This window comes from Numenius arquata, chromosome 16 (genome assembly GCF_964106895.1).
Source record: "Numenius arquata chromosome 16, bNumArq3.hap1.1, whole genome shotgun sequence".
Lineage (NCBI taxonomy): Eukaryota > Metazoa > Chordata > Aves > Charadriiformes > Scolopacidae > Numenius > Numenius arquata.
In genome coordinates, this window is record NC_133591.1 from 768,506 (window position 1) to 794,387 (window position 25,882).

At 44.0% G+C, this 25,882-nt stretch overlaps 4 protein-coding genes across 8 annotated transcripts; 2 read left to right on the forward strand and 2 right to left on the reverse strand.

Annotated features, from left to right (window-relative positions):
• The first annotated feature begins 119 nt into the window (after nt 1-119).
• MRPL40 (mitochondrial ribosomal protein L40) lies at nt 120-3,224 on the forward strand. The gene is made up of 4 exons (XM_074159523.1): nt 120-232; nt 441-524; nt 1,444-1,599; nt 1,956-3,224. The coding sequence occupies exons 1-4, from the start codon at nt 180-182 to the stop codon at nt 2,263-2,265; spliced, it is 603 nt and encodes a 200-aa protein (XP_074015624.1). The 5' UTR covers nt 120-179; the 3' UTR covers nt 2,266-3,224.
• Nucleotides 2,818-4,915, reverse strand: C16H22orf39 (chromosome 16 C22orf39 homolog). Of its 2 annotated transcripts, none has more exons than XM_074159525.1 (4): nt 4,877-4,915; nt 4,568-4,735; nt 3,330-3,475; nt 2,818-3,193 (listed from the first exon to the last, which is right to left on the reverse strand). In XM_074159525.1, exons 1-3 carry the CDS (start codon nt 4,898-4,900, stop codon nt 3,350-3,352), a joined length of 318 nt encoding a protein of 105 aa, XP_074015626.1. In that variant the 5' UTR covers nt 4,901-4,915; the 3' UTR covers nt 2,818-3,193; nt 3,330-3,349. The 2 variants fall into 2 exon arrangements, with proteins under 2 accessions (XP_074015626.1, XP_074015625.1); XM_074159524.1 differs by lacking the exon at nt 4,877-4,915 and adding an exon at nt 4,822-4,847 and having other exon boundaries at nt 2,819-3,139.
• A 391-nt stretch (nt 4,916-5,306) lies between these two features.
• Nucleotides 5,307-11,861, reverse strand: UFD1 (ubiquitin recognition factor in ER associated degradation 1). 3 transcript variants are annotated; one of them, XM_074159375.1, is made up of 12 exons: nt 11,788-11,861; nt 11,388-11,520; nt 10,683-10,715; nt 9,723-9,844; nt 9,244-9,374; nt 8,768-8,840; nt 7,975-8,043; nt 7,375-7,440; nt 7,038-7,085; nt 6,676-6,764; nt 6,292-6,373; nt 5,307-5,890 (listed from the first exon to the last, which is right to left on the reverse strand). In XM_074159375.1, the coding sequence occupies exons 1-12, from the start codon at nt 11,788-11,790 to the stop codon at nt 5,816-5,818; spliced, it is 924 nt and encodes a 307-aa protein (XP_074015476.1). In that variant the 5' UTR covers nt 11,791-11,861; the 3' UTR covers nt 5,307-5,815. The 3 variants fall into 3 exon arrangements, with proteins under 3 accessions (XP_074015476.1, XP_074015477.1, XP_074015478.1); XM_074159376.1 differs by having other exon boundaries at nt 11,720-11,790; XM_074159377.1 differs by having other exon boundaries at nt 5,764-5,890; nt 11,414-11,520; nt 11,788-11,851.
• A 497-nt stretch (nt 11,862-12,358) lies between these two features.
• Nucleotides 12,359-24,020, forward strand: CDC45 (cell division cycle 45). 2 transcript variants are annotated; one of them, XM_074159471.1, is made up of 18 exons: nt 12,359-12,409; nt 13,417-13,476; nt 13,752-13,844; nt 14,296-14,433; nt 15,040-15,183; nt 16,334-16,389; nt 16,998-17,046; nt 17,841-17,902; nt 18,290-18,340; nt 19,153-19,272; nt 19,610-19,741; nt 20,134-20,232; nt 20,460-20,621; nt 20,821-20,959; nt 21,306-21,389; nt 22,562-22,680; nt 23,122-23,198; nt 23,956-24,020. In XM_074159471.1, the coding sequence occupies exons 1-18, from the start codon at nt 12,359-12,361 to the stop codon at nt 24,018-24,020; spliced, it is 1,701 nt and encodes a 566-aa protein (XP_074015572.1). The 2 variants fall into 2 exon arrangements, with proteins under 2 accessions (XP_074015572.1, XP_074015573.1); XM_074159472.1 differs by lacking the exon at nt 14,296-14,433.
• The last annotated feature ends 1,862 nt before the right edge of the window (nt 24,021-25,882 follow it).

A 25,882-nucleotide genomic window follows, 5' to 3' on the forward strand; every position in this document is an offset into this window, starting at 1 on the left:
AACCGCCTAACCGGCCCGGCGGGAAACAGCCGCCCCCGAGCCCCGACGTTCCCCGGCTCTGGGCCGGCGGGGCGGGGCGCGGGCGGGGCCTCCCCTCAGGACGGCGGAACGGGGAGAGGCGGGAGCGGGAGCGCGGCCGGCGGGGAGCGAGGGGGACACCGCCGTCACCTCAGGGCGCCATGTTGGCAGCGGCGGCGGCGGCGGCCCGGGGCCTCCGCGGGGCTCGCCTCAGGTAGAGCCGTGGCTCGGGGCTTTCTCCTCGCCCGCCCGGGAGGGGGACCAGGCCCGGGGCTTTCTCCTCGCCCGCCCGGGAGGGGGACCAGGTCCGGGGCTCGCCCTTCGGCGAGCCCCGGGCCTGGTCCCCCTCCCGGGCGGGCATCTGTGGATTCGCAGCGCCGAACAGGCCGAATTTCTCCTCACGATTTATGTTCCTTCCCCAGTTCCTGGCTGCCCCAGGCGGTTCCGAGCCGAGGGAGTCACTGGCAGACATCGCTGCTGGCGGCCCGGGCGTCTCTCCCCGTCAGGTGAGCGAGAGGAGGTTTCATCCTGAGGGGATCCCCCGTTTCCCCACGTCCAAACTAACTTTTAACTGTAAGTCTTTGCTTTGAAGTCACTGCGTGGGGGGAGTGTAATGGTAACCTGTATAATTGCCACTTTGTGCCGGTGTGTAGTTGTATTTTCTCCTTCAGCCACAAAATGTTTGGATTTAAGCGCTGCTCCAGAATTCCCTCCTGAGCAGCAATGGAAATGGGAGCCGAACTGAAAATACTGTAAAGCGGTGTATTAGACAGCCCGCATTTACATCTATGTTACATTTTGGTATCCATGTTTTGTTTTGATGCCACTAGATTTAAAATATCCTGGTAGCTGGTAGGTACCATCATGGGACTGCTCCACACCACGAAGGTTGTTTGTTCTAGCAATATTTTGCTGTGAGGATTCGTCTGCGGAGTGTGGCGTTAATGCATTATCTGGGATAACGGGATCTGCCTGGGGAAGTACAACAGCAGAGGAACATCTGCCCCTTGAATTTGGTTCCAAACGTGGAAGTTTTAAAAGCATGTGTAAAACCAGTCGCTCTCTTCTTTACCGTGAGACAGCAGGAGTATTGCAGATAAACCTGTTACCTGCTCTGCTGCACCCTGAGCCAGTGCAAAACAATTCTAGTGCTGTCTCCTCAGCTCATTCTGGTGCTCAGCACAAAACTGGAGGTTGCTTTTCTTGGGCAGGTACAGTCTCTCTGCAGGAAATCTCAGAAGACATATTACTGTGTCCTGGAAGTGACGTTACTTGAATAAAGCTAATGGCTGGAACCTGCACTAGGGACCGAATCAAACAATGGGAAGGAACGTCCTTAGAAAAGTAAAGTGGAAGTGAAAGGTGCTGGTGTTGAATTAAATGACAAAATACCTTCTTTCACTCATGTAATTATTTCCCTGGCAGAGCACAACCAAAGAAGAAGAAGAAAGTGGATGTAAAGAAAGAGCAAGCACAGAGGGAACGTATGAAAAAGAAGATTAGAAAGTTGGAAAAAGCTGCCCCAGAAATGATTCCAATTGAGGATTTTCTAACCCCGCTGAAGTTCTCGGATGGCACCAGGTGAGTGAGACTGTCTCACTGGGTGCTTGTGTGCGTGGGAGGAACGCTTGTCGTTTCTTGCTCTGCAAAACTGCAATATAGTGCCGGCCTCGGGATGAAACCTTCCCTACTTTGTCCTACAGGACAAAAACGGGGACGGCAAATTTTATTTGCTCCTGCTAAAAGTAGTGAAAAAAATAGTCCTGCGAGTTTCCTGTTAGAATGAGCGTAGAAAACCTCACAGATGTTGCACGAATGAAACACTGGGGTTCTCTGGGTTTGGGGGTTTGTTGTTGTTTTGTGGGTTTTTTTTTTTTAATTTGCTCTTTGGGGTGCAGGCCATTTCTCTATTAAAACGTAATCCTACTCTTTACCAGGGTGCGGAGTCTCCCCCCTCTGTCACTTGAGGAGACGGAAAGAAGGGTGTTACTTCTGAAGAAGTGGTGTTTGTTCAAGCAGAACCAAGACAAGGCGGAGAAGGCTGCGATCCAGGCCCTGGTGGAAGCTCAGCAGGAGGCGCTGCGGGAGCTGCGCCTGGAGTCGGAGGAGCTGTACCAGGCAGCCATCCGCCGCGACCCGGGGCTTTTCCCCTTCCAGAGAGAGGGACCCGATTATACCCCCCCGCTGCCGGGGTACGACCCTCCGGAGGGGAAGTGCATCGATATCACCAAGGTGTACACGCAGTGAGGGAGGAGTTTGTTGTTCATCACGAGCTACTCGGCCGACCCGGGGAGGAGAGAGCGGAACAGGAATAAACGATTCCTTCTGCCGGTTAAAATACTGTAGGGGGCGGGACTGTAAAAACATACCAGTGAAGTTTCTATGTGTTTGGGTTTTTTAAACGGCTCTCTGGGCAGTGAGACGCCCAGCAGCACCACCCTGCCTTACGTTTGGGCCCCGTGAGAGCAAGACCAAGAGCTGGCGTTTCATGGAGTATTTTCTCTTTCTGGGCTTGTATCTCTCCTCCCTCCACATGCTCCCAAGAAACTTTTTTTTTTTTTTTTTTTTTTGTTCTGCATAAACCCTAACCTGGAAGATCCCTGTGCTGTGAGGAAGGAATGTCCCATCTGTGCTGTAAGGGAGGCAGCAGCTGACTCTCCCCTGCCTTTCTGGGCAGAGCAGGGAAGTGCTTTTGTATCTAAGAGGGAAAACAGACGGGAAACGTACTGTGACAAAGCCAAAATTGAATCTGGGGTTTTTATGTTGCCATGTGTTTGCCCTAGAACAAAACAGATCTCTCCTCATTCACGCAAACCTTTATTTTTGTAGTGATTTTGAACACTGCCGTTGACGCACACGACTGCCACCAGCAGGGCCGGGCAGGGGGTGGTTTGAGGGGCTGCAGCATCATCCCACCAGCCAAGGAGCTCTTCACCCACCCCAATCTGGTCTCTGGGGAACGCCTTTTGCACTGGGTGGTGGTGATTGTCCTGAGCGGGCGGGAGCAGCCCCAGCTGGATTCTCTCTTCCCAGGGGGTGGGCGCCCTGTTCCAGAGGCGCAGCACGGGCTGGCGGGGAAGGGATCCTCCCCTCTGGCGAGAGGAGCTGCTGAGGTGAAACCCTGCACTCGGACAGTAGCAAGAGGCGAGAATCAAATTAAACACCTCCATTCTCCCTTTAAAAAAAATACCAGGAGTTGAAATAATAAACTCTCAGTGGTTTTGGAATTATTGCGGGGCAGAGCTACAGCCCTGTGATCGCAAGAGGAGAGCGGGCAAGGCCCAGCGCAGGTTGTGTGTGAGGTTACTGACCCCACACGGCGAGGCTGGGGCTAGTTGGGTTTGTCCTGGTCGAGGGGCAGGTACCAGTCGGGGGGTGGGCTCTTCCTCAGCCTCCACACCGGGGCGTGTTTCTGCCGTTCCATAACTCGAGCTCTTTCACTCTCGCACAGAGCTGCCTGCAACACGAGGGGGGAAAAAACACACCACAGCAGCGGTGGGTGTTCCAGCCCCCACAGGGTTCCTGCGGAGGGTTTAGGATCAAAGGAGGAAGAGAAGTTTATGGTGCTTCGATAGAAGTGCGACAGGGTGTCTGGGTGAGCCAGGATACACGCTTTTAACTCTCCCACGTTTATAGTTTGCCTCTGAAACCACCGCTGCTGCCCCGCTCGATGCTGGGGGGGCCCTTCCCGGACACACGCTCCCAGGCGGCCCTTTAAACGTGCCTCTGGGCATGTTGAGTTTGGAGAAGAGGAGGCTGAGGGGAGACCTCATTGCCCTCTACAACTCCCTGAAAAGAGGGTGTAGAGAGGTGGGTGTTGGCCTCTTCTCCCAAGGGAATAACGACAGGACCAGAGGAAACGGTCTGAAGTTGGGGCAGGGGAGGTTTAGATTAGATATCAGGAAGAATTACTTTACTGAGAGAGTGGTCAGGCACTGGAACAGCCTGCCCAGGGAGGTGGTGGAGTCGCTGTCTCTGGAGGGATTTAAGAAACGTGTAGACGTGGCTGTTCAGGGCATGATCTAGTGCCTGAGACTGTTGGGTTGTGTCTGTTTGTGGGTGGGGGGTTGGTTTGGTTGGTTTTGGGGTGGTTTTTTTTTTCTGTGGTTGGACTCGATGATCTCAAAGGTCCCTTCTGACCATGAAGATTCTGTGATCCTGTGAAATACTCGAAAGGGTGGGTGGCAAGAGGACGGGGCCAGTCTTTTTTCCAGTGACAGGACAAGAGGAAACGGGCACAATCTGGAACCCAAGGTGGCGGAGCCTCCATCTCTGGAGACATTCAAAACCCACCTGGAGAAGGGGACACGTCCCTCTCCAACCTGCTCGGGGTGGACCTGCTTTGGCAGGGGTGGAGGTTTGGATCTCCAGAGATCCCTTCCAACCCCATGTCATTCTGCGATTTGCGCACCCCAAACGGAGAACCCCAAAACCCAGAACTTTCACACCAAAACGCTCAAGCACGCTTTCCCTCCGGAAAAAAAACAAACTAACAAAAAAAACCAACCAAAAACCTTTAAGCGAGCCCACCCCTCGTGTCTCCCGGTACCTGCGCGGCTGCTTGGCGGTCCCGTTCCCAGGAACGACAAGCCTCGTAATCCTCTTTCCATCGGCCGCAGGACGGCAGCTCCCCGTGGGCGTAATAGTGATGGAAGGCGTGCCGCAAGCCCCGGCAGTGCTTCCACTCCCACCAGTAGTCTTCGCAAGGACGCGGGGGCTGAGGGAAGGACACAAAGAGGGCTCAGATCTCGCCAGACCGGGGATCGGACACCGCTAGACCGGGGATCGGACCCCGCCGCTCACCCGCCAGCTCTCGCCGCCCGCCATACTGCCGTACGGCAGGCCCCCCCCCGCTCACCCGCCAGCTCTCGCCGCCCGCCATGCTGCCGTACGGCAGCATGGCGGGCGGCGAGAGCTGGCGGGTGAGCGGGGAGGGGCTACGGCCAATCCCCGCCCGGCTTGCAACAAGACCCCCGCCGCCAGCCAATCGTAGGAAGCGACACAAAATATGCTGCCCCTCATGGCTCCGCCCCCCTTCCGGGGGCCCTGAGAGCCAATGGCTGCCCGCCTGCCACAGCACGTGACGCCGGCTCCGAACCCCGACTCCCAACCCTACCCCCGAAACCCCCCGTTTTTACCCTCAAAACCTCCCGTCGCCGCGGCTTTTCCACCCCACACCCCCCCCCCCGAAATAACGACTCGAGAGGTTCCGCTCGGGGAAGGGAGGGAGTCGGGTCCCACCCCTCCCTCCGTGCACCGTTCGAGTGCTGCAGTACGTCACCGTATTGGACTATTAATTAAAAGGCGTGTTGTTAATTATAAACACAAAAAGGGGTTACGGGGGGGAGGCGCTCACAGTGATTTCTAACCAACACCCGGAGCCGAGCTCAGAGACTGTCCCCACAACAGCCCTAAAGGCCAGAGCCTGAGCCTGCCTTTGTGCCACGGCAAAAAAGCTCACCTGGAATTGGGGCAAAAATAGATAGAAAGAGGAAAATAGCGGGAGGGGAGGAGGGGAGGAAGGAGGACGCAGCCGGAAAACAGGGTCTTTTGGTACCGGAGGCTGGGTTACTCCTCTGGTTTATCCCTCTTTACAACACATAGAAAACACCCCTTCGGAATTCCCAGAACTTCCAACTGAAAATCCCGACAGTTCCAACAGTCCCGGTTCTAAAGGTGAAACCCAAGAGTGACAGCGTTCCCGTGCTGCCAACACCGTCCCCACCGCAGTCACTACGGCCCAACATGCTGCAATGCTTATTTTATTTTCCTCCCGACCGACTAACGGTTCCGCGACTCAGGGCTTCCTTCCCTTCTTGCGCAGGGACTGGCCTTCTCCCGAAAAGGCAATAAACCGGCTCCCAGAGTCATCCTGGAAAAAGGAGAAAGAGGGGAAACGGGTCGTTACCTCTTTGCTCAGCGCTTGTGTGCGCTGAAACCGATGGTTAGAACATTCCAGCAGAGCAGCAGCTGGCTGAAGGCATCTCACATCCTCCGTCTACACAATAACCACTGCCTGGAAACAAATCCCAGCATTTCCGAGACCTTCCGTTCGGCAGCAAGGCGCAGGAACTGGATTATTTAATCTGTGTCAGCCCAATCGTTTCACATCACCAAGGATGGGCAGCGGGGGCTGCTTCCACCCAGCTCAAAGCCCCTTTTAACAGAACTGCGCTGAGAGAAGTCAAGTGTGGAGAGAGGAACCACAACCTTGGACCGGAGTTCTAATGTCCTAATTCTGCCCCAAACTGGGAAGGATCCAGCTTTATTTACCTCTTCGACTTTCTTAACGAGTGGACGTGAGTTTCTAATGAATGTGATTCTACCGATCTTGAAGTCATAGTTGGGAATGCCCCTGGAAAAGAAGCACAACAATATGATGAGAGATGTTTTATACCCACTGGGCACCCAGAGACCTGCCCCACGTCTGCCCGTACTGGGCCAGCACTGGCGACGTCCACCAGGGACCCGCGTCTGACACGGTCGGGGACGTCACACTCAGCCCAGGAGACCAGACTATTCATTTTCCGAAGGCAAGCTCACAGCACAGTTCGCTTGTTTATGTTGCGGGAGCAGGAAAAAAGAAGTTAAACTCAAATTAAACTCTGCTCAAACACTGATCCTTCACGCGCCGACAGCCGAAGGGAACAGCCCTACCTCCGGATGTCTCCTGGTTTAATTGGCGACGGGCTGGGCTCAACGCCTTTCTTCTTGCCATCCAGCCTGTTCCCCGAACCAGAGAACGCCTGCGGATGTGCACACGAGTGTTAATGTAACCGTAGCTTGTGTTGGGAAGCACACAGCACACGGGCACTATCATTGTCAAATCATTTCGGTCTCCCCCCCATTCAGACTGCCCGTGTCAGGACAGCAAGTCAGACCGGGACGGGCTGGGAGCCCCACAAACCAATTAATCCACAAGCACCCCCAAGAACAGGTACTAGTATTTTGCAGTTGTTTGGAACAACTTTCCCTCGCTATCGTACGGCATTCAGAAACCAGCAGAAACAGGGACTTACACGAAATCCGATGTCACTCACGTACCCGCTATGGTCTGCTTCAACGTCCTGCCAGGGAGAAAACAACTTAGTTCCTCGTGCTCACCTCGTGATACGCAGAACACACGGAAACAGTTCCACCTATTTCTGACCAAACAAGACTTCAGAACAATCCCTTTCCGAATCAACAGTTGGTAAAAACCATCTTGTAAGTAACACACACAAAAGCATCTGGTAAGTGAAGTTTAGTCCCAGGAAATTGTTTCAGGGAACAAATGTCTGCTGGCGCTCACTGCCCCATCCCAAGCATGGCTGGCTTCTAGGGAATACGTGTGTGAAGAACGGAGGTGTAACCTACTGTGGTCTCCTCGTGCTGTGCGCTTCTTTCTGGTTCTTTGTACCCCAAAGGAGCATCAAAATCCACCTATTTACACAAGAAGCATGAAAATAAGCATGATCGACACTTTTCTTTTAATCATAAGCTTTATACCACTACTTCTCAAAACTCCCCAAACTATCACTCCATTTCCATATAGAAAGAGCTGAGCTTTGCTCTTTAAACATTCTAACTCAGAGCTAGAAAGACTAAACCTCCCAGGAACAAGTCTTAGCACGAAACTGAAACAGAGCAGTATAACAGCACCCCACGGTATCACTGGAGTTTGAATCAAGACAAGGCTGTTAAATAAAACTCAGAGTATAAAACATGATGAAACTAAACATTAAATTCTAGGGGCTGCAGTCACCTGATGGTACACGAGGTGCAGCTCAAGCCCCTGGCTGTGGTTACACAGGTCCACGGGGTACTCTCAAATGAGCCATCTCGCCCGTCCCATCCGATTTTCCCCATCCCGCAGCATTAGAGGCACCTGGCACACGGCGCTGCCGCCCCCCGAGGGGCCCTCTCCCCTTGGAAAGGCTCAGTGACAGCAGACGTCCCGCATCCGCTTTAACTTACGTTCATATCGCACTCGATGATGGACACAGCCTTATCCGGTTTGGTCTCCATCACCCGAAGCTCATAGATCTGAAACAGGAACCAATATTATAACAGCAACCAGTGAAAGAGCTCAACTTATATAAGAAAAGCATTTCTAAACCTTTCCCTTCAGATAGCTCCAAGAAAATTGGAATAAGTGCTCTTTAGGTTGAGGACTGGATACTGCAGGGTCTCTACAGAATTTGAGAGCAAAGATTTTTAACTGAGAAGATTGTCATGTACTGGAGCTAGAGAACAGTCCCTTTACTGTACCCTGCTGCACTCTTGCTGTACCTTAGTCTCCATTTTTTTAAAACAAATTATGAATTTAGGATAAATTCTGTCCATAGACTTGTAAAAACATCAACAGCACAAAAAATTATTTTCCTGTGAGTCAAGAAAGAGTCTAAACCACAACTCAGGAGAAGATTTAACTGACCCCTTTTTCCTCCCACAGAAAAGAGATTGCGAAACGCCCCCTCTGGGCTGGCTGTCAACACCAGTGCACAGCTCTGTGGTGACGGCGTTACCACCAGCATCCAACACCTGAGCTGAGTCCACAACCCCGAGGGATCAAATACATACATGTGCTGCCAGAAACACTCATCTATAAAATCCAGTCACAAGGTGGAGTCCAAGTACTTGTGTGGTCACAAATACAGCACACTTTTTTTTTTTTTTTTTTTTTTTTTTTTTACACGGGGCAGAATTTATTTCCTCAAATTGATGGTATCCAACCAAAACTTGCGCGGACTGGTGTTGCATACTGTACCTTTTCGTTGTAGTTGATGGCAATAACGTCTCCTGTAGTCAGGCAAGCAAAGTTTCTCAGTGCGTTTTCTAATCTTTGGAGTATGTTAAGGTGAAATATTTGCTTTCAATGCAACATCGAAGTTTTAAAGCTACTATGATATAAAACTCTGATCCTTGGTCTCTCAAACCCCGTTTAAAAGCCACCAGCAGCGTAGGCAGCCTTTTAGCAAGCACTAGGGTGTACGAGTTCTGCTAAGGGACACTCAAACTCACTGGACTTCAAGCCAAGACTCACACTCCTGCACTTCTGGCTGCGCTTTGTGCCAGCAGCTGGCAATGCAAAAGCTCTCCGGCCTTCTCGCTTTCAGAAGGAGCAGGAGCAGTTCCCTACTACTGGAGGAGCACGAGCCACACCTGAAAAGCTACCTCTGCTTCAACGTTCCCATTTGGGAGAAAACTTTTGTGCCCTGCCCCCTAACTGAATAGGAAGGATACACAGCTTTGGGATTGGTGATGTCAAGAAAATCTGGACTCTGTGGCTGAAATTTTGAGTAAGTAGCAACTTGAAGATTCACACTTTCCACTTGCACCAGGCCTCCCTCTTCCAGCAGCAGGTTCTGCATCATCTGGAAGAATGAAAACAAAGATACAAACCATCAACATGACTGATGTTTTAAATCCTTTTTCCTTGCATACACCTATTTTTGCTAAGGCCACCATCTTCTTTGAAACACAGCAGTTCACCATGGTTTGATTTCAGGGAGGAGAGTCAAGAGCATCTTAAAAAGCGGTCTGCTTTGCTTGCTTAGTTAAACTCTCACGGAGGACAACCTGAGCTGTGACTGAAAGCTGTCGTAGGAACACGACTAGCAAAGACACGCATGTTCAGGAAACATTCCGCCTCTTTAATATTAAACTGGCAACTCACTCATCCTACTCTTCAGGTTTGGACAGTTCAGCGTGAGGCAGCTCACCCAGTGCGGCAGGTAACAAATGCCCTCGTCAGCCACAAACTCCAGCACCCCACAGTGCGTCATTCGGTCTGAGTTTTTATTGGTCAGCTTAAACAGCATCGGGTAAGTAATATTAAGTCGGCCTGGTGAGAGAGGAGAGAAAAGTCTGATTTGTTAAAAGCCACTAAGACATTTCTGAAGCTTTCAGAGATTGAACATTAGCAAGACAATAGGCTAGACTATTGGAGAGGATTCCCCTCACACCATCATTCCAATCGCTCAAAACTACAAATCCAGGAGAGAACGCAGACACACAAACACTGTATTGCCATCGCGCTTCCAGCTTTAATTTCCCTGAGCTCAGAGATGAGCAGGCAGCGGGTATGAGCAGAGGAATCTATTACTGTTATGTCCTTATCAGTTAGCTCCTACCTAACGAATTTTAACTGGCCCCGCCTATTGAAAAATTACATCCTGACTAAACTAATTTCTCAAAAAGGTATTTTTAGACTATTAAGGCTAAAACTCAGACAGGAAGAAAATAAACCCTTAGTTAAAAAAGCCAATAAAGACCACTTATACTATTGATTCAGTTATCCTTTTCATCATTTCAAAGTTAACTATCACTTATTTTTAATTTAAAACTAATTTTGCTCCAGACAACAGCATCCAGAACAAGCAGGTTGAGATTAAGAATTTACTAGATGAACCGTAACCATTATACTGAGTGTGCCATTAATAGTTAATAAATATTGATTCATGCCTCTGGTAGCCCAACACTTCAGATGTCTGTACTTGGGGACAGACAAGCCCCATTAATTATGACAGACAAAATACTTCCAAAATACATTTTTTCAACTAATTAGTCTCATATACTCCATTTAAGACAGATTTTAATAGATAACTAAAATACCGTGGTATTTGTTTATGCATTTGCTGCTATTTCTAATGCTGTTATTCCAGAATAAGATATTGACTTACTGAGTTGATCCAAAGCTGATGGTGGCATAATTACTGCAGAAAGGAATAAGATGTAAGATTAGGAAAAGTATGACTGTACAAAGAGTACATAACTAAGTTTTATCGTTCCTTTCTCTAAAATCTCCTACTAAAAAAAAGGAGACTCTATAATCTCCTGCAAATTCATTTTTGAGCCAGAGGTTTCAGTAGAACTGGTCACGACAAATATACCTGCTAGCATGGAGATTACAGAATTTAATCAGAAAAAAAAAAAAAAAAAAAAAAAGAGGTTTTACAATACCTAGTACTAGAGAAAACGTTTCCCAAAGGTAATTTTATTTGTTTGGGTTTATAGGTACTATGAAATCGATGCCAGCTCAAACCACCACTGCGCAGTCTGACAGCCCGAGAACCAACCGGCCGATCTACGCTCTTTGTTCAGGCCTCCACCGAGGAGGGGAAGAGTCCTGGGTCATGCATTTCCACGGCTCATAATGGGCCCAAGATTTTAACAACAGACTTTAAAAAAGAAGAATATTTTCTTCTAACGCTCATAAACCAGGACTGACCCGGTAAGTTTTTTAATGACACGCTAATGGGATAAGCCCCTCCTTCTTCCCCCTCGAGCCCGGCCCGGGGTGCGAGCCCAGCGCCACCGGCCCCGTCCCGCGCCGCGTTACCGGGCACGACTCGCGAGTGATTAGACAAAATAAAACATGCACATACTCTTCCCGCCTTTCTCCACATCTGACCTGTCATTCGGCCCGGCCAGCATGGACACCGAGAAGCAGCGGTACTGGGTGGAGAAGCGGTTCTGGAACACCCGCGGGATGGGGTGATCGAACATGTTGAAGGAGAACTAGGGGAAAAACAAACCACAACCCCCCAAAGGGCACGTTAAGAGGTACCCACAGCCCGCTGGGGTGCCGCGGCGCTCGCTGAGGGCCCCTAAAGCGCAGCCACAACCGGACCGAGGGGCCGCAGGGCCCGTTTCCCCCCCTCCCATCCCCTCCCCTGCGGCAACACAAGGCTGGCCCACCCCCCCCGCCGCCCCGCACCGGCGCAGGAGCGCGGGGCCCAGCCGCCCGCCGTGACTCGGCACTCCCGGCCGCCCCCCGGGCCTCACCATGGCGGCGGAGGCGCTGGAGCAGCCGCCGGGCCGGGCCGGGCCGCGCTCTCCTGACGGGGCTCTGCCCGCCCCGCCCCCAGGCCCCGCCCAGCGCCCCGCCCGCCTCCCCGGCGGCCATGTCGTGTGAGGGCGGAAGGCGGGATGGCGCGCCGGCCGACGCGGCCGTGGTGGACGGCTTTTCTGGCCGGTTGGCCCCTTCCCGTTCACCGGGGGCGGACGCGGCCCCTCCACCGCGCCGTCGGGCTGGCGTAAACGGCAAAGCAAACAATTCGCCCGCGGCAAAGATGGCAGCCACGGCAACTGAAGCCTGCACGATACTTCCGGCTGAGCTGTTCCTGCGATTGGCCAGTCGCGCGCGTCGCGACTCCCTTTTCCCAACCCCATTGGCGAAAACCCGGAACGGGTTAGGCAGCTCGCCCAATCCGCTCTGAGGAGGAGGGACGGCCGCTTTTCCATTGGCCAGCGCGCCGTGAGGAGCCGACGAATAGGAAGCGGCGCTGATTTGGCGCCCAGTTCGAGTCGGGGCGGCCGGTGGCTTTGCCGTTTCTCCGCCGCTCGCGCTGCCGCCATGTTCGTCTCCGATTGCCGCCGGGAGTTCTACGAGGCGATCGTCAGCCAGGTATGGGGGGCGCGGCGTCACCCGGGCCCCCGGCGCCCGCGGAGTCTACTCCCCTCAGACCGCTCCCCCGGGGCTCGGCGGCTCTCGCTGCCTCACGGAGCGGGGACGGCGCTGAGGCCGCCCTGGCTCTGGTGGCTGAGGCGCTCCGGTACCGCTCGGTTGATGGAGGTGCGGGGGCAGTGGGGCCCGGGTGTCTTTTTGTTTATTTTACATCTTTTTAACCGTCGCGCTGTTGTTTGCTCAAACACTAAATCCTGTATTCTTTCTCTGGGGTTTCTCTCGCAGCCGTTCTTACAGCGAGGCTGGGCGGCTGCTTTCCTGCTTTACTCGCCCTTTCCTTAGCCCTGTCCGGAGTGGAAGCTTACACTGAAGTGGCAAAGCTTTTGTTTAACAGTCTTTTAGCATTTCTACCGGTAAAACTACATTGCGGACTGTACAAATGAAAGCATTTCCCCCAACTCCAACCGCGAGCAAAATCTTAAAAAAAAAAAAAAAAAAGAAAAAAAAAACAAACAAAAAACAAAACCAAAACAAACAAACAAAAGCCCCAGAAACCGACCAGATAAATTGTTTTGCCTAAATCAACGTTTTTTCAGGAGTTGCCTTGCTCCTGTTTTTGTTACAGATTTTCTTCAGTCGAAACTGTTCCAGATTCCATCCTGAGAGCTGAGGCCTTTCTTGGCAGGATGGAAATAGCTTTAGGGGCTGAGCAGCTTTGAACCTTCAAAAGCATGTGCCGTTCGTAGGAGTCTGAATAATTATGTTTCCTCAAAGCATCTGCCTTAGTTTGGGTATGTGGAGTTTATTGTTCAAATTTACAGGGATCCAAACCAGTTAATTTTGGTTGCAGTGTCCATTCAGAAGCAATCCTGGGTTATGATTATAATGATCTCTACCTAAATTTCTTACTTTCCTGCCTCACAGTGATCTACGCATGTCACATCACAGCCCATTAGATTTGGCACCTCTGTTAATATATTAATGCTGTTACTCTGTTCTTTTTGCAGCGTGTTCTTCTTCTTGTTGCCTCAGATGTTGACGCATTATGTGCTTGTAAAATACTCCAAGTAAGTCTTTCTTCGTTATCACTGTAGGCTAATTGTAAAAGAAAAAATGCCCTCGGATCCTTTCAATAGGTTTGAACTGGGGAAATGGTGAAGGTTTAATCTGCTTTTGTAACTTATTTTTTCCACGAGTTACAACACTGAAAACCAGTAAGTCACACTCCCAAAGTTCATGTAGCTTTGTCGTTTGGGATGTCTTCAAGATAAAGATTTGTTATAGCATTGCAGAAGAAGTTGTTTCCCCAGCTTTTGCTAAACAGCTGTTTCCTTCATTGTAGGCTTTGTTTCAATGTGATCATGTACAATATACACTCGTCCCGGTATCTGGATGGCAAGAACTTGAAACTGCTTTTCTCGAGCACAAAGATCAGGTGAAAAAAAAAACTGGAATTTTTTTAAGTTGCAGCTCATCTTATATAGACGTGCACTTCCCTTTCCCCGGCTTAAAACGTCAGCTCTTAAACTAATTATTGTTATGGGTTACCTCAAAACAGTGGTAAAATTTTAACATACCCATAACAAACTTCTCAAGCTTTTTACACCAGCTCAAACTAACGTGCTATAATTTTAATAGACTCGAATTAAGTCTGCACATATTTTGAGATATAAAAGGTGATGGTATTGGATGTCCACCACACCCAAATTTGCTGCTTTGTCTTACAAATCTTTTTCCTCCTCAGAGACATCAAATATCAGAAAGTACATACAGGTTTTGGCAATGATGAGCGCTTTGGAGGTTTTGTAAAGTTGTTTTCAGTCTTCCAGGTTTCCTGCCAGTTGAAGTAAAATACATTCTTTTTTTATTTTTACTTTTATTTGCAGTTCAAATATTTTGTTCTTATCAATTGTGGTGCCAACGTTGACCTTCTGGAGATCTTGCAGCCGGAAGAAGACACCTTTTTTTTCGTGTGTGACAGCCACAGACCTATCAATGTAGTGAATGTTTACAATGACACACAGGTAAATGCTTTTCTTTCATTATACCAATCTTTGTGCGGTGTGGTGGGTGGCATAGTGCTTTTCTGTGTTCTGCAAAGCTGCTTACACTGTTTGCCAGTAGGGCAGGAGGCAGCATTAATGGATATTTGCAGTAGTAATGCACAGGATCAGAAAAAAATCTGGTTTTAGTAATAAAATATACAGCATTAGCAGTGTGATAGTTGTCAGCAGTAAGCACCTGTTAATCCTACGGCTGTAAATCAAACTGCTACAAATCAGAGGATGAGCATCCTCCAGAATGTAGTATCTATTCTCTCTCAGCATCTAGCAACACTTAGAATGTGAGTATTAAGCACAAATTATTTCACAACATAATTTCAACAAGCGTTAAAAAACAATAATTCTTTCACTAATGCTGTAACCAAAGAATATTTTTTTTGCTCTTATTTTGCATTAATAAGAGTCTTTGTATTAAAAAGTAGTATTTTTGTTATGCCAGGAATCAATCACAGCCAAAATTTTTAGTTTCTCTTCCTAAGTATCTGAAGTATCCTCATTTGTCATTTGAAATGCTTTTTAATTACTGAATAAGATACTTTATTTAAAATACTTATTTTCCCTTGCTAGATTAAGCTGTTAGTTAAACAGGATGATGATCTCGATGTTCCTGCATATGATGATATCTTCAGAGATGAAGAGGATGAAGAAGAGGACTCAGAGAATGAAAGTGATGGGTCAGAACCCTCAGAGAAGCGCAGACGTTTTGAAGAGGTGAGTTTCTGTTGCTCTGCTGTGGAAGGAAGGAAAATAAAACACTTATTACATATACTTTCCATCATCGTAATGGAGCTTGAGTTTAAAATTATGTTCCATTAGATCACAAATTCAAGCGTAAGATTTAAAAATAATTGACTATGACCAGTAGAGTTTCACATACACAAATTGTTTATTTATCTGAACTACACAGAAATATTTTCTCCTTTAAAAGAAAGATGTTTTAAACTTGATTTTGCATAATGCTGTCTGTGTAACCAGGGAACTGAAGTGATCTAGCTCTGGTTGCGTGCTTGGGGATTTCAGTCTAACAGAACAGCTTATTTAGGTACAAACTTTTTTTTAAATAATTGTTTGAGAAGATAGACGCTTACAAACAATTTAGCAATATGTTTTGTCTGTCCTTGCAGCAGTAAACTGACAAAAGTATATTATGGTAGACACAAAAAGTTAAATTTGCCATATATTATTTGTAGCATATTTTCTATTTATACCATACAAGGAAGCAAAGGCATGAGGCTAGCAATATTAAGAGAAATTAAATGTAAAGATATTCTCAGATTTAATATAGATTTTATATTATTTTTCTGTTAACATTGTACACTATTTCCTAGTAATCTACAAAGGGTGCTAACTCAGCAAATATGAGAAATTCAAAGGAAATTCTATAAATTGTATATATAAAAGCTATTCTCCAATCTGTTAAATATTTCACAAAGATCTCTTTTATCTCTTTGCATTTTCAAGCTGATGATCCTATTTATGGAGTTTAAATATAGAGCGAGTCCCTCTTTTTCTGAGCTTCATTAATTATCTCATCTTTATTTTTCATCAGTGTAGTTTTTATGTTATAAAATGGTAGGATGCAGTGCTGCCCGTGTGGAAAATACTGGCCCTATTGGTTGTGAAGACAAGCTAAATAAATGCTAGTACAGAAAGATGCCCTGACTTTATAAAAGTGTGTTCCTTGGGAAAAATATCTGATAATAATTTTCTCATTAAATTTTGTTAATAGGAATAATTCTTCTTTTTAGTGAACAGTTTAATTAAGTCTTTTCAATGAAAGCTTGTTCATTAAAGTATTTGGATAGGTACTAATCTACTAGAGTATTTTTTCTAGCTTTTTAACATCCAGATTAATTTACAGGATGTAATAGAGAGAACAATGAAAAGGCGACAAAGGCGAGAGTGGGAGGCACGCAGGTGTGTTAAACTGTTTTTCATGTTGCTTGTATCTCTTTCATATTTTTTTAGTAAAATCTTGTTGAGAATACAAAAGCCTGATACTATGCTGCTTGAGTTGCAATGCTTTAGTTTTATCTTTATTCAGAAAATGAAGAGAGATATTTACTATATAAAAATAAAATGTTTAAAAGGAGGATAGTTGTAAACAGTAGTTCATAAATTTGAGTAGCAATAGGTGCATTGCTTCACTTTAAGTAGCTGTACTGTTCTGTTCTTGTCTGTCTTAGGGTGAAATTGTGCTTCTGTTTTCTTTCTTTACAATCCCACTATTGGCCATAGGAAGGAGCAGGAACAAATTAGATAAGAAAATGGGGTTTCAGCAATAAAGATTTGATAAGTTTTCCTTTTTACTTTATGAGTACACTTTGGGGTGTTTTCCACGCTGCTACTAAAATCTAATTGCCTTGCAGAAAAAAAATTTCTAGCCCAAGCTTGCTTTATTTTTTTTTAATTACTAAAATGAAATTCAAATATTATTTTACAATTCCTGGCTGATATTTTTAATTGGATCCATTGACCAGTTCACCAGTTAGTCAAATGTGGGATTTTTTTTTTTTCCTTTTTAGACGGGAAATTCTTTTTGATTATGAGCAGTATGAATACCATGGGACCTCAGTAAGTACAAACTCCTTTGCCATAAAAACACAAGGTGCTTGTGGTAATTGGTAATTGGAAAATACCCAATGTTATAATTATCTGATGCAGTATTATAATTATCTAATAATACTATACATTATAATAATATTGTTAGACCTTGTTATTCTTGTATCTTACTGATATATATAAGATGCATCCTATATGTAGAAGCAGTTCTAAGTCTCTGGCTGTGTACATACAGTTTTGCTGTTGATGAACCAGACACATCATAGAAAGAAGACTGGCAGGGATGGAGCTGAGTCACAGTGGATAATGTAATGTTGGCAGTGGAGGGAAATGACAGACCAGATCTCTTAACATTTCTGTTGTTTGATATCTTTAATGCTGATATAAAAAAAAAAATAAATTGATAGTGTAGTTCTTTTAGGTCTTGACCAAAGTATTTCTCTGTACACAATATACTCTTGCAGAAAGACTTTAGGGAGCTTGTTTGCCTTTCAAAGTGCCACGATATTTCACACACAACACTTAGGACATCAAACTGTTCCTTCTGTCATTTGGCCTCCTGTGAATATTTTTTCTATTTTGTGAAGTGCTGCTTTATATATAATGTAAGACTGTAGAGCTGTATAAAATATTTTTCTTTGTACTTAGTGTCTTTCAAAGTAATATGCCGTCAGATAGTCAGGGTCAAATGTGATTTCTAGAGCTTTAGTAACATGCTAGTACTTGGCAAATTTAACCGTGTTGTGTTTAATGAAGCGCGAGTTTTGTGTTCATTTATCCTCTCTTTTTGCTTTTGCCTCACGCAGTCAGCAATGGTGATGTTTGATCTGGCCTGGATCATGTCTAAAGACTTGAATGACATGTTGTGGTATGTTCCCATTGTCATTTTTCATAGAGTCTAGAAGCTTAACCCCATAGTAAAGAGGGGCAAGATTTCCCAAAACTATTTGATTTCACCATAAGGTTCCAGTTGATTTCGTAAGTGGGTGCATGTCCTGAATTGGAGGACACATCTGTGTAAAGTCATTACAAAAACCCTATAGGTTTTACATGGAAAAAGGGAGGCTGATACTGTATGTGTGTGCTAACAAGGGAATAACAATGTATAGCTTTGTTATTAACTTCTATGTACACTTGGTGAAAGTTTCTGATTTGTTTTGTTGCATTATATTATATTTAACCTTCTAGGTAAGTATACTAGAATATTTTTTTGTTTTAACTTTTTATTTTCCTTTTTTTTCCTCCGCAATTTTAGGTGGGCTATTGTTGGCCTCACAGATCAATGGGTCCAAGATAAAATCACCCAGTAAGAATTTTTTTTTTTAATTTATCTTTATTATATTTAATATTTTTTTTCTATCCTTAAAATTTTATTTTTAAGAGTAACTAATAGCAATTAATAGAGATCAGGAAATATATGGGAATTAATATAATACAAGATAATTAACAAACAGTGACATTAAGTATCTTAATGACTGAATGTGATCTGATGCCTTCCAAAAATGGGAATAAACATCAGAAAAATGCATTTTCCTTTTCTACTATTTAGAATTTTTAAGCTAACTTTATTTTTCACAAAATTATAAAAGAGTCACTTCTGATCTGGGAAGAAATGGTGTTCAATAGTAGTTTACATAAATATGACCTTGATACAATTTTTTTTTTTTCCTTTAATAAAACTGTATGTTCTGTATTCTCCAGCTTCATTTCCAGTTGTAATTAATAAGTTTCAGATTTTCTCTTTTTTTTTTTCTTGTTTCTTATTTCCTACTAGATGTCCTCAGAATTCTAATAGCACATGTGTAGGTTTTAAATCAGGTATTCTATTACCTATACACTGATGTTTTTAAGGAGATAAATGTAATAAGTAACTGACTTCATTGGTGAGTCTGTCTCTCTGTACTGGTTCTGTTTTCACTAGAATGGCCTGGCTGCATGGCTGAGTGTTGAAAGAACATTATTTAACAAGTTGCTTTGGGCTCTTTTGAAGCTGCACCTGCAGCTTTCATGCTGCTGCCTGGCCATTGTGTAATCTTTAGGAAGCATTTTTGTGTTCTCGTAATCAAGTACAAAAATACACAGGAAGAAAGTGAAGTAACAAATTCATTTTTCTTTAAGAATGAAGTACGTGACTGATATTGGAATCCTACAGCGTCACGTGTCTCGCCACAACCACCGCAATGAGGATGAGGAAAATTCTCTGTCCATCGACTGCATGCGAATAGCGTTTGAATACGAGTATCCTTGCGTGAGATCTGGGGAAAATGAGCTCTGCCCACTTGGTGCACCCCATTGAGATTTTATCTAGGGAAAAATGGAAATGTGAATGTTTTGTTGAACGTGAGTCCCTCATTCAATAACTCCTGTAGCTTCAGTTCAGCTTAACCTTTCAGAGTTAGTTATGAGTCAGTGTTGCTCATCTTGTATTACAGGCACCTGCAGCATCCAGCTGCGTCTGGGTAGTACAGAGATATCATGCAACTGAAGACTTAACTAATAGTTGCGGAGCTTTGTTACTATTTGTAACTTCAGATGATAGATGTGTTTATAGTTATTCACCATAATTCCTGTTCAGTCTGCGCCTGGCGCTTTACCAGCACTGGTCTCTGTATGAGAGTCTCTGTAACACCTCGTATACCTCTGCCAGCCTCAAGCTTTGGTCCGTACAAGGGCAGAAGAGGCTCCAGGAGTTTTTGGCTGACATGGGGTGAGTTATAAAAATCTGGGTTTTGATTAAAGGATCATTTTTTCAATGAATTATGGGAAAATATTGAGAATATAGCTTGCAAGTACTCAGTCTCTTAGTTTGTAAATATAGTTGTGGGGCTCTGAGTAGGTTGCAGAGTCTCTTTGAGTTGAGTTATGCAACTTGTGTTGTGAGGAACCCTTCAGCTGTTTGCCTTTGTGGAACAGTGGGTTGGTACGTAAGCTGTGCTTTCTCATCCACTCTTCAATGACTAAAGAAAAAAGAAGGCAAACAAGCTTAGTCAGACTTAACTTGCTAAATTATTTAATATTAAGAAAGTCTTATGAGAGGAAGGCAAAATATTTGTTTTTTCTGGCGTACCTGTCAATGTGTTTTTTTCCTTCTGTTTTTAGTTTGCCTTTGAAGCAAGTGAAACAGAAGTTTAATTCCATGGACATGTCTTTGAAAGAAAATCTTCGGGAAATGATTGAAGAATCTGCAAACAAGTTTGGGTAAATTGTTTTAAATGCTTTATCTGAAAATACTTTTCAATTAAGTTCAAATATTTTCGTATGAAGAAGATGGTAACATCTTCTTTTAAAAAATGTACTTTATAGATTGACAATGCTAGGGTATGATTTGTCTTCATGTTCTTAACATACTGAGAAGATGGCTGGTCAATGTCCATAATAATGCTGATAATGTCAGTAATCCCTACCGGTTTTATTTCACTTTGCAGAATGAAGGATTTGAGAGTTCAGACCTTCAGCATTCACTTTGGCTTTAAGAACAAGTTCTCAGCAAGTGATATAGTTTATGCAACAGCTTCTCTCATGGAGAATATAGAGAAAGAGGGGCCTGAAACAACTAATTTCATTAAAGCTTTGGACAGTCTCTCCAGGTACAGAAAATATGTCACTTCACTCTTACAATTTTATTTAGGGAACATGGGTTACATATCTAAAAGATGCATTGATGCTTCATAAACCATTGAAGAAAAATCAAAATATCTCTGTGGAGAGTGTTTAAAGAGATCTCACTTTTGTGTGAAAAGTTTTATTTTTATCTGAAGGTGTTAATCTTTATTTTTCCTGCTGTAGAGGTAACCTGGACAAACTGCACCAAGGACTGGACCTGGCCAAGAAGCAGTTACGTGCCATTCAGCAGACAGTAGCCAGCTGTATTTGCACCAACCTCGTCATTTCTCAGGGGCCTTTTCTCTATTGCTCTCTCATGGAGGTCAGAATTCTAGTTTTTTACGGTCTCATAGTTGAATAGCAGCATTTTCCTAAGTGCTTGACTCAATTAGAATGACTGGGTCAGACAGAATCCATTTATCTGTGCTGTGCTGTCCTCTGGTGGGTTGATACTGGCATCGGCGCTGAGCTCCCCAAAGGCAGAATCGCCCCTCAAAGGGGGGGCTTCACTTCAGAGTCAAGGGGTGAGATCAAACTCCCATGTTGTAGCAGTTCTTGTTAGTGTTCATTGAGCCCCGCAAAACTTTTAGCCTTGTCAGCAGATATTAAAATTAAATAAGTGGAAGAATCATCTCAGATTGTTATAGAAATAATTCTTCTTTTCCTAGGGCACACCGGACGTGAAACTGTTCTCCAAACCAGTCTCTCTGTGCCTGCTTAGTAAATACCTGCTCAAATCCTTTGTTTGCTCTGTAAGTAAATGAAAAGCTTTTGACTAACTTCTGGCCTGTGTAGTAGCTGTTGTACTGCTGAACACTTGCAGTTTTTATTAAAAATATTATATGAAAATCTTAATAATGTTTTTCTGCTAATTGGTTGGATAATTTTAGCATATCTGTAAGCGCTGCTCTAGGAAAGGTACCTGCCTGGGAGACCTGGTAGCATTAGAAAGTGTTTTCAGTACTAAGATGCTTATAATCTAAAATCTTTGTGTAATTTTGTAAGTTCTGAGGTAGCATATCATTAAATACTTACTTTGAAAAGTTAACCTGACCAAAAAAAAAAAAAGCAATATTGCAGGATGGGTAATTATTATCTAAAGAGTTCTGTGTCTGTTTAAATAAAATCCCCTGATCTTTCAACTAATATGACTGAAATCAAATTGTGTTTATCTTTTGAGCTATTAGTTAAACAATTCAGATAAAAATGAGGTTTTAAGATTGAGAATTGTCCTCACAGCAAGCACTTCCTAATTTGTAAATGAAATATGTGGTGGTCCATCCTTGCCGGATGGCTTCGGTCTGTCCTCAGTTTGGAAGCTGAATAACTCTCCTGCCACTAGGAGCAGGACAGCACTTTTGAAACACACTGCAAAACATTTACCTTAAAAGCAGAATACTTTAAACGAACTTCTGATTCATTTACTTAAGTGTCTAAAAATGTTAAAGTCTTTGTAATCATTTTGGGATTTAATTAAATTACAAAATTTGTTAAAGTTACACCTTACTGCTGTAAAACAATATGATGGGGGACAATAATTTCCAGTGAAGACTGTGGACTGTGTTTCCCAATGTTTTATCTGTTATTTCTCAATGTAAAATGATTATTGCAAAAAAAAAATAAGCCCAGTCCAAGTTTTTAGATACTCATACCTGCAGTTCTGTTGTTGTTTTTAGAGCTTTTCTTTACTGTAAATCATATCTTGTCTGCCTATGTCATTTCTGGGTTAAAATGGAATGTAAGATCAGAGAAGAATTAACATTTCTATTGGTCCTTAAAGTGACTTTAACGTCATTACATAAAGAAACCATCTTCTGTTGACCTGCATTATAGCTGTTTCCTCAGATGAATATTTGTAATATGGAGAGCTGAAACTAAATTGTTTCCTGAGTTTTGTCTAACAAAGAGACTTTCTGACTTCCAGACGAAAAACAAGCGTTGTAAATTGCTGCCACTGGTCATGGCTGCACCCATGGATGTTGAACAGGGAACTGTGATCATGGTGGGGATTCCTCCAGAGACAGAAAGCTCTGACAAAAAGAAGTAAGCACGGTGTTTAAAGTTCTTACTAAAGGTTATCTATGACTTTTCCTGCCTCTGAAGCAAATATATCTTTCCTGTACCTATTCGACAATGAATTGTATCCTTCTTAAAACCACACTTTTTGCAAACGGCATGCATGCTACTTTGAGAGAGGATACAGATGTTCCCCCAGCTTCCTTGCAAGTTTTTTCCTTCCCTCTTAACTATTTCTGTGTCTTAAAAGAGGGAGATAGTTCACTACATGACCCATGACTTCATTTCTCAAAGCCCGCAAGCTTAAGATTTCTGCACTTGAATAAGTAAGGTGCGTGTTGAATACATGGCACGTGGAAAACATCTGGAAGACATTTTAACTCTCAGCAAGGAAAGAGTTCTATACTTCTGCCTTAGTAAATATATCCTTTTCTGCACTGTTCATTTGTATTTCTGGTCATCTTCTAGCTTTTTTGGAAGAGCATTTGAGAAAGCTGCAGACAGCACCAATTCCAGGACTTTACACAACCACTTTGACATGTCGAGTGAGTAACGCTCTGTCACTTACTGCGTTCAGCAAATGTCCTTCAGGGGTCAGTGTTTACGCAGCCTCCCTAGAGCATAATGGCCATAGACCATACATGCATTTGTGTATGAATTAGATGTAAACATGAAGGGTTTGTGATACAATATTCCTGTGTCTAACATAAACACAAACTCTGTCATTTGTCAATCTCTCTCCAAGTGCTGTCTTGCTGTGCAGAAATTAGAAACTATGAAGCAGAGGCTGCGTGTCTTCCTGAGACGATCGGCATTTTTCGTGGAGCAATGATTTTCATATCTGCACTTTGTCAAAAATCTATCAGGTTGTCTGTGAGGGCTTTTATAATTAACAGCCAAACCAAGTGTGGTGTTGATGTTATGAGATGTGTTCTTTCATTGTCTGCTTGAAAAATGAGATGCTCACGCAACGAGATTTGCCTGTTTCTGTATGTGCTTACAAAATAGGCAGTTTTTAATCTGCACTTACGCATGCATGTTGAGCATACAAAGGAACATTCCTGGATTTTAAAAAGTAGCAGCAATATCATATAGTGAGCCCCTAGAAATCAGTCTACTGAAATATAAGAGAAAAATAAGCAATGTGCTTGGCATTTTGTCTAAATGAATAGTTTCCCTTTTTCCTTCTTGACGTTGATTGAGAATATAAATAAGTATGATTGGAATTAATCTTCTTCAAGTGTGACATCTGGTATATCTTTCAGCTATTTGCCTCTTGTAATAAAATATTTCATATTTTAGTAATTGAATTGAAAACAGAAGATCGGAGCAAATTTCTGGATGCACTCATTTCTCTCCTGTCCTAATGGTAAGACAGCATAAGGAGAATTAATTTAAAAATTAGTTACAAATCAAGTTAGTAACCAAATGACATATATTATCTGTAGAATGTTCTAAGAAATGCAGCAACTTCTAGTGAGAATATAAATTGAAAATAAGAGGTTTCTTACAAAGACAACTGTTTTTCTTTCTGGGAGGTGGCAGACAATGTACAAGCAGAATATTTTTTTTCCTTAAGCAATTTATTTAAGTTTCGTCATCCATAACCTTCTCTTCCGTTGTTCTTAACTTGTGACTTTTTAACTTCAGCTGGAAAAGGAGCAGTTGTTTGTGTTGTGAAAGAAAAGGAGCTATTAGATAATTGTAGTTAATATTCTATTACTGACTTTTTCTTTTAATTATGATATCTTTTTTGAGCTCAGGGTGGAATCTCGGCCATGTCAAAGCCAAGAATGGCATTGCTGTTAATGTAGAATTTGCATTTTGCTTTCACAGTGTTGTAGCCTATGTTAGGTGTATCTTATCTGGAGCAAAGACGGGGATGTAAGACTTCTTTTGTAGTTGTGACTATTTGCCTCACACTAGTTCAAAGTCTGTTTTAAAGCTGCTGGAGGGAAAGACAGATTTTACTGTAGATCAGATACAACTGTCATATTGTTGCAATTTCTTCAAATATTCAGTGCTTTTCAAAGATTACCTATTTCTATTGGTTTGTGTATGTGTTTTTGCTGCAGTGATGGGGGGATAGTTTGCTTTTTCCCAGAGAAGACACAAACTCCAGTTTGTTTTGTAAAGTCTGTTCAGACAATCTGGAAGACTTTGAAAGTATGTGAAGTGCCTCATGGCTTTTTCATGCCTGAAGATTTGGTCTTTATGGTATATATAGGAAAGCAAAGGAGTAAGATGAAGATCAGCAGTGAATGTTGGCACCCCTGGCCAAACCCCCCCATGATGACTTACCTTTTTCCAATGGCTATCAAAGCCACAATTTCATTTGTTTTCTGTTCCCTCAGAAGTTTGGAACAGTGGGCCAATAGCTGCAGTTGTAGTTGGACAGCATGGTCACACATGGCTCCCAAGATCCCCCATGGGTTTGTTTCTCTCCTTACACCCTGACTGACTGTTGCTGTTTGCCTTCTGCCCTTGTTACACAGCGGTGCCTTTGGGCTCCTGGTGCTGGAAGCTGAGGACCAGATGCTCTGGAATTATTTCGGATGTTCCAAAGTTCATGGTGCTGCAGTTGTGATGTATCGTCCTGCTTTGTCTTAACTGTACCAGTACTGGTCTGGACTGTTGGTTTTATGCCTCTTGGGAGGCTGCAAGGATTTTAACCTTGGCACACAGATACTGAACGCTGCTTTGTAAGGATCCTGTCCTCGTAATGGCAAAAGGTACCCACTAGGAGTATCTACAAACTGGACTCCTGTTTCTCAAACCTGCTTTGATGAGTAGACATGCTCCTGTGATGTTTAGTTGTTGGCTAATAGCAAACAATAGGTTTTGAAGAAGTTCCATATTTATATTACTATTCAAATGTTCTTTTAAAGTTGTCTTGAAAGCTTTTTATTTATTTTTTTAATAAGAAACTTTTTTAAACTCCCCTTGAATTTCTAGAATGTTGAAACATTATTTTTTTAGTACTTTCAGGTTGAGGACTTGTACTTTAATTGAAATAACTGTTTTGTGAGACAAGTTTTAAGATTTTAGGGCTTTTAAAACCCAAGTACTGAATAACTGCCAAACACCGAATGAAAAATCTGGGGAATTCCGGTGTCAATAAAGCATTTTTAGTCGTGCGTTGTGATACTGTATTGTCACTTGTAGCTTGGCTTTGGGAATAATTTTCCTGGAAAGAGTCTAAAATACTATGATAATTGTGCGTAGGTAG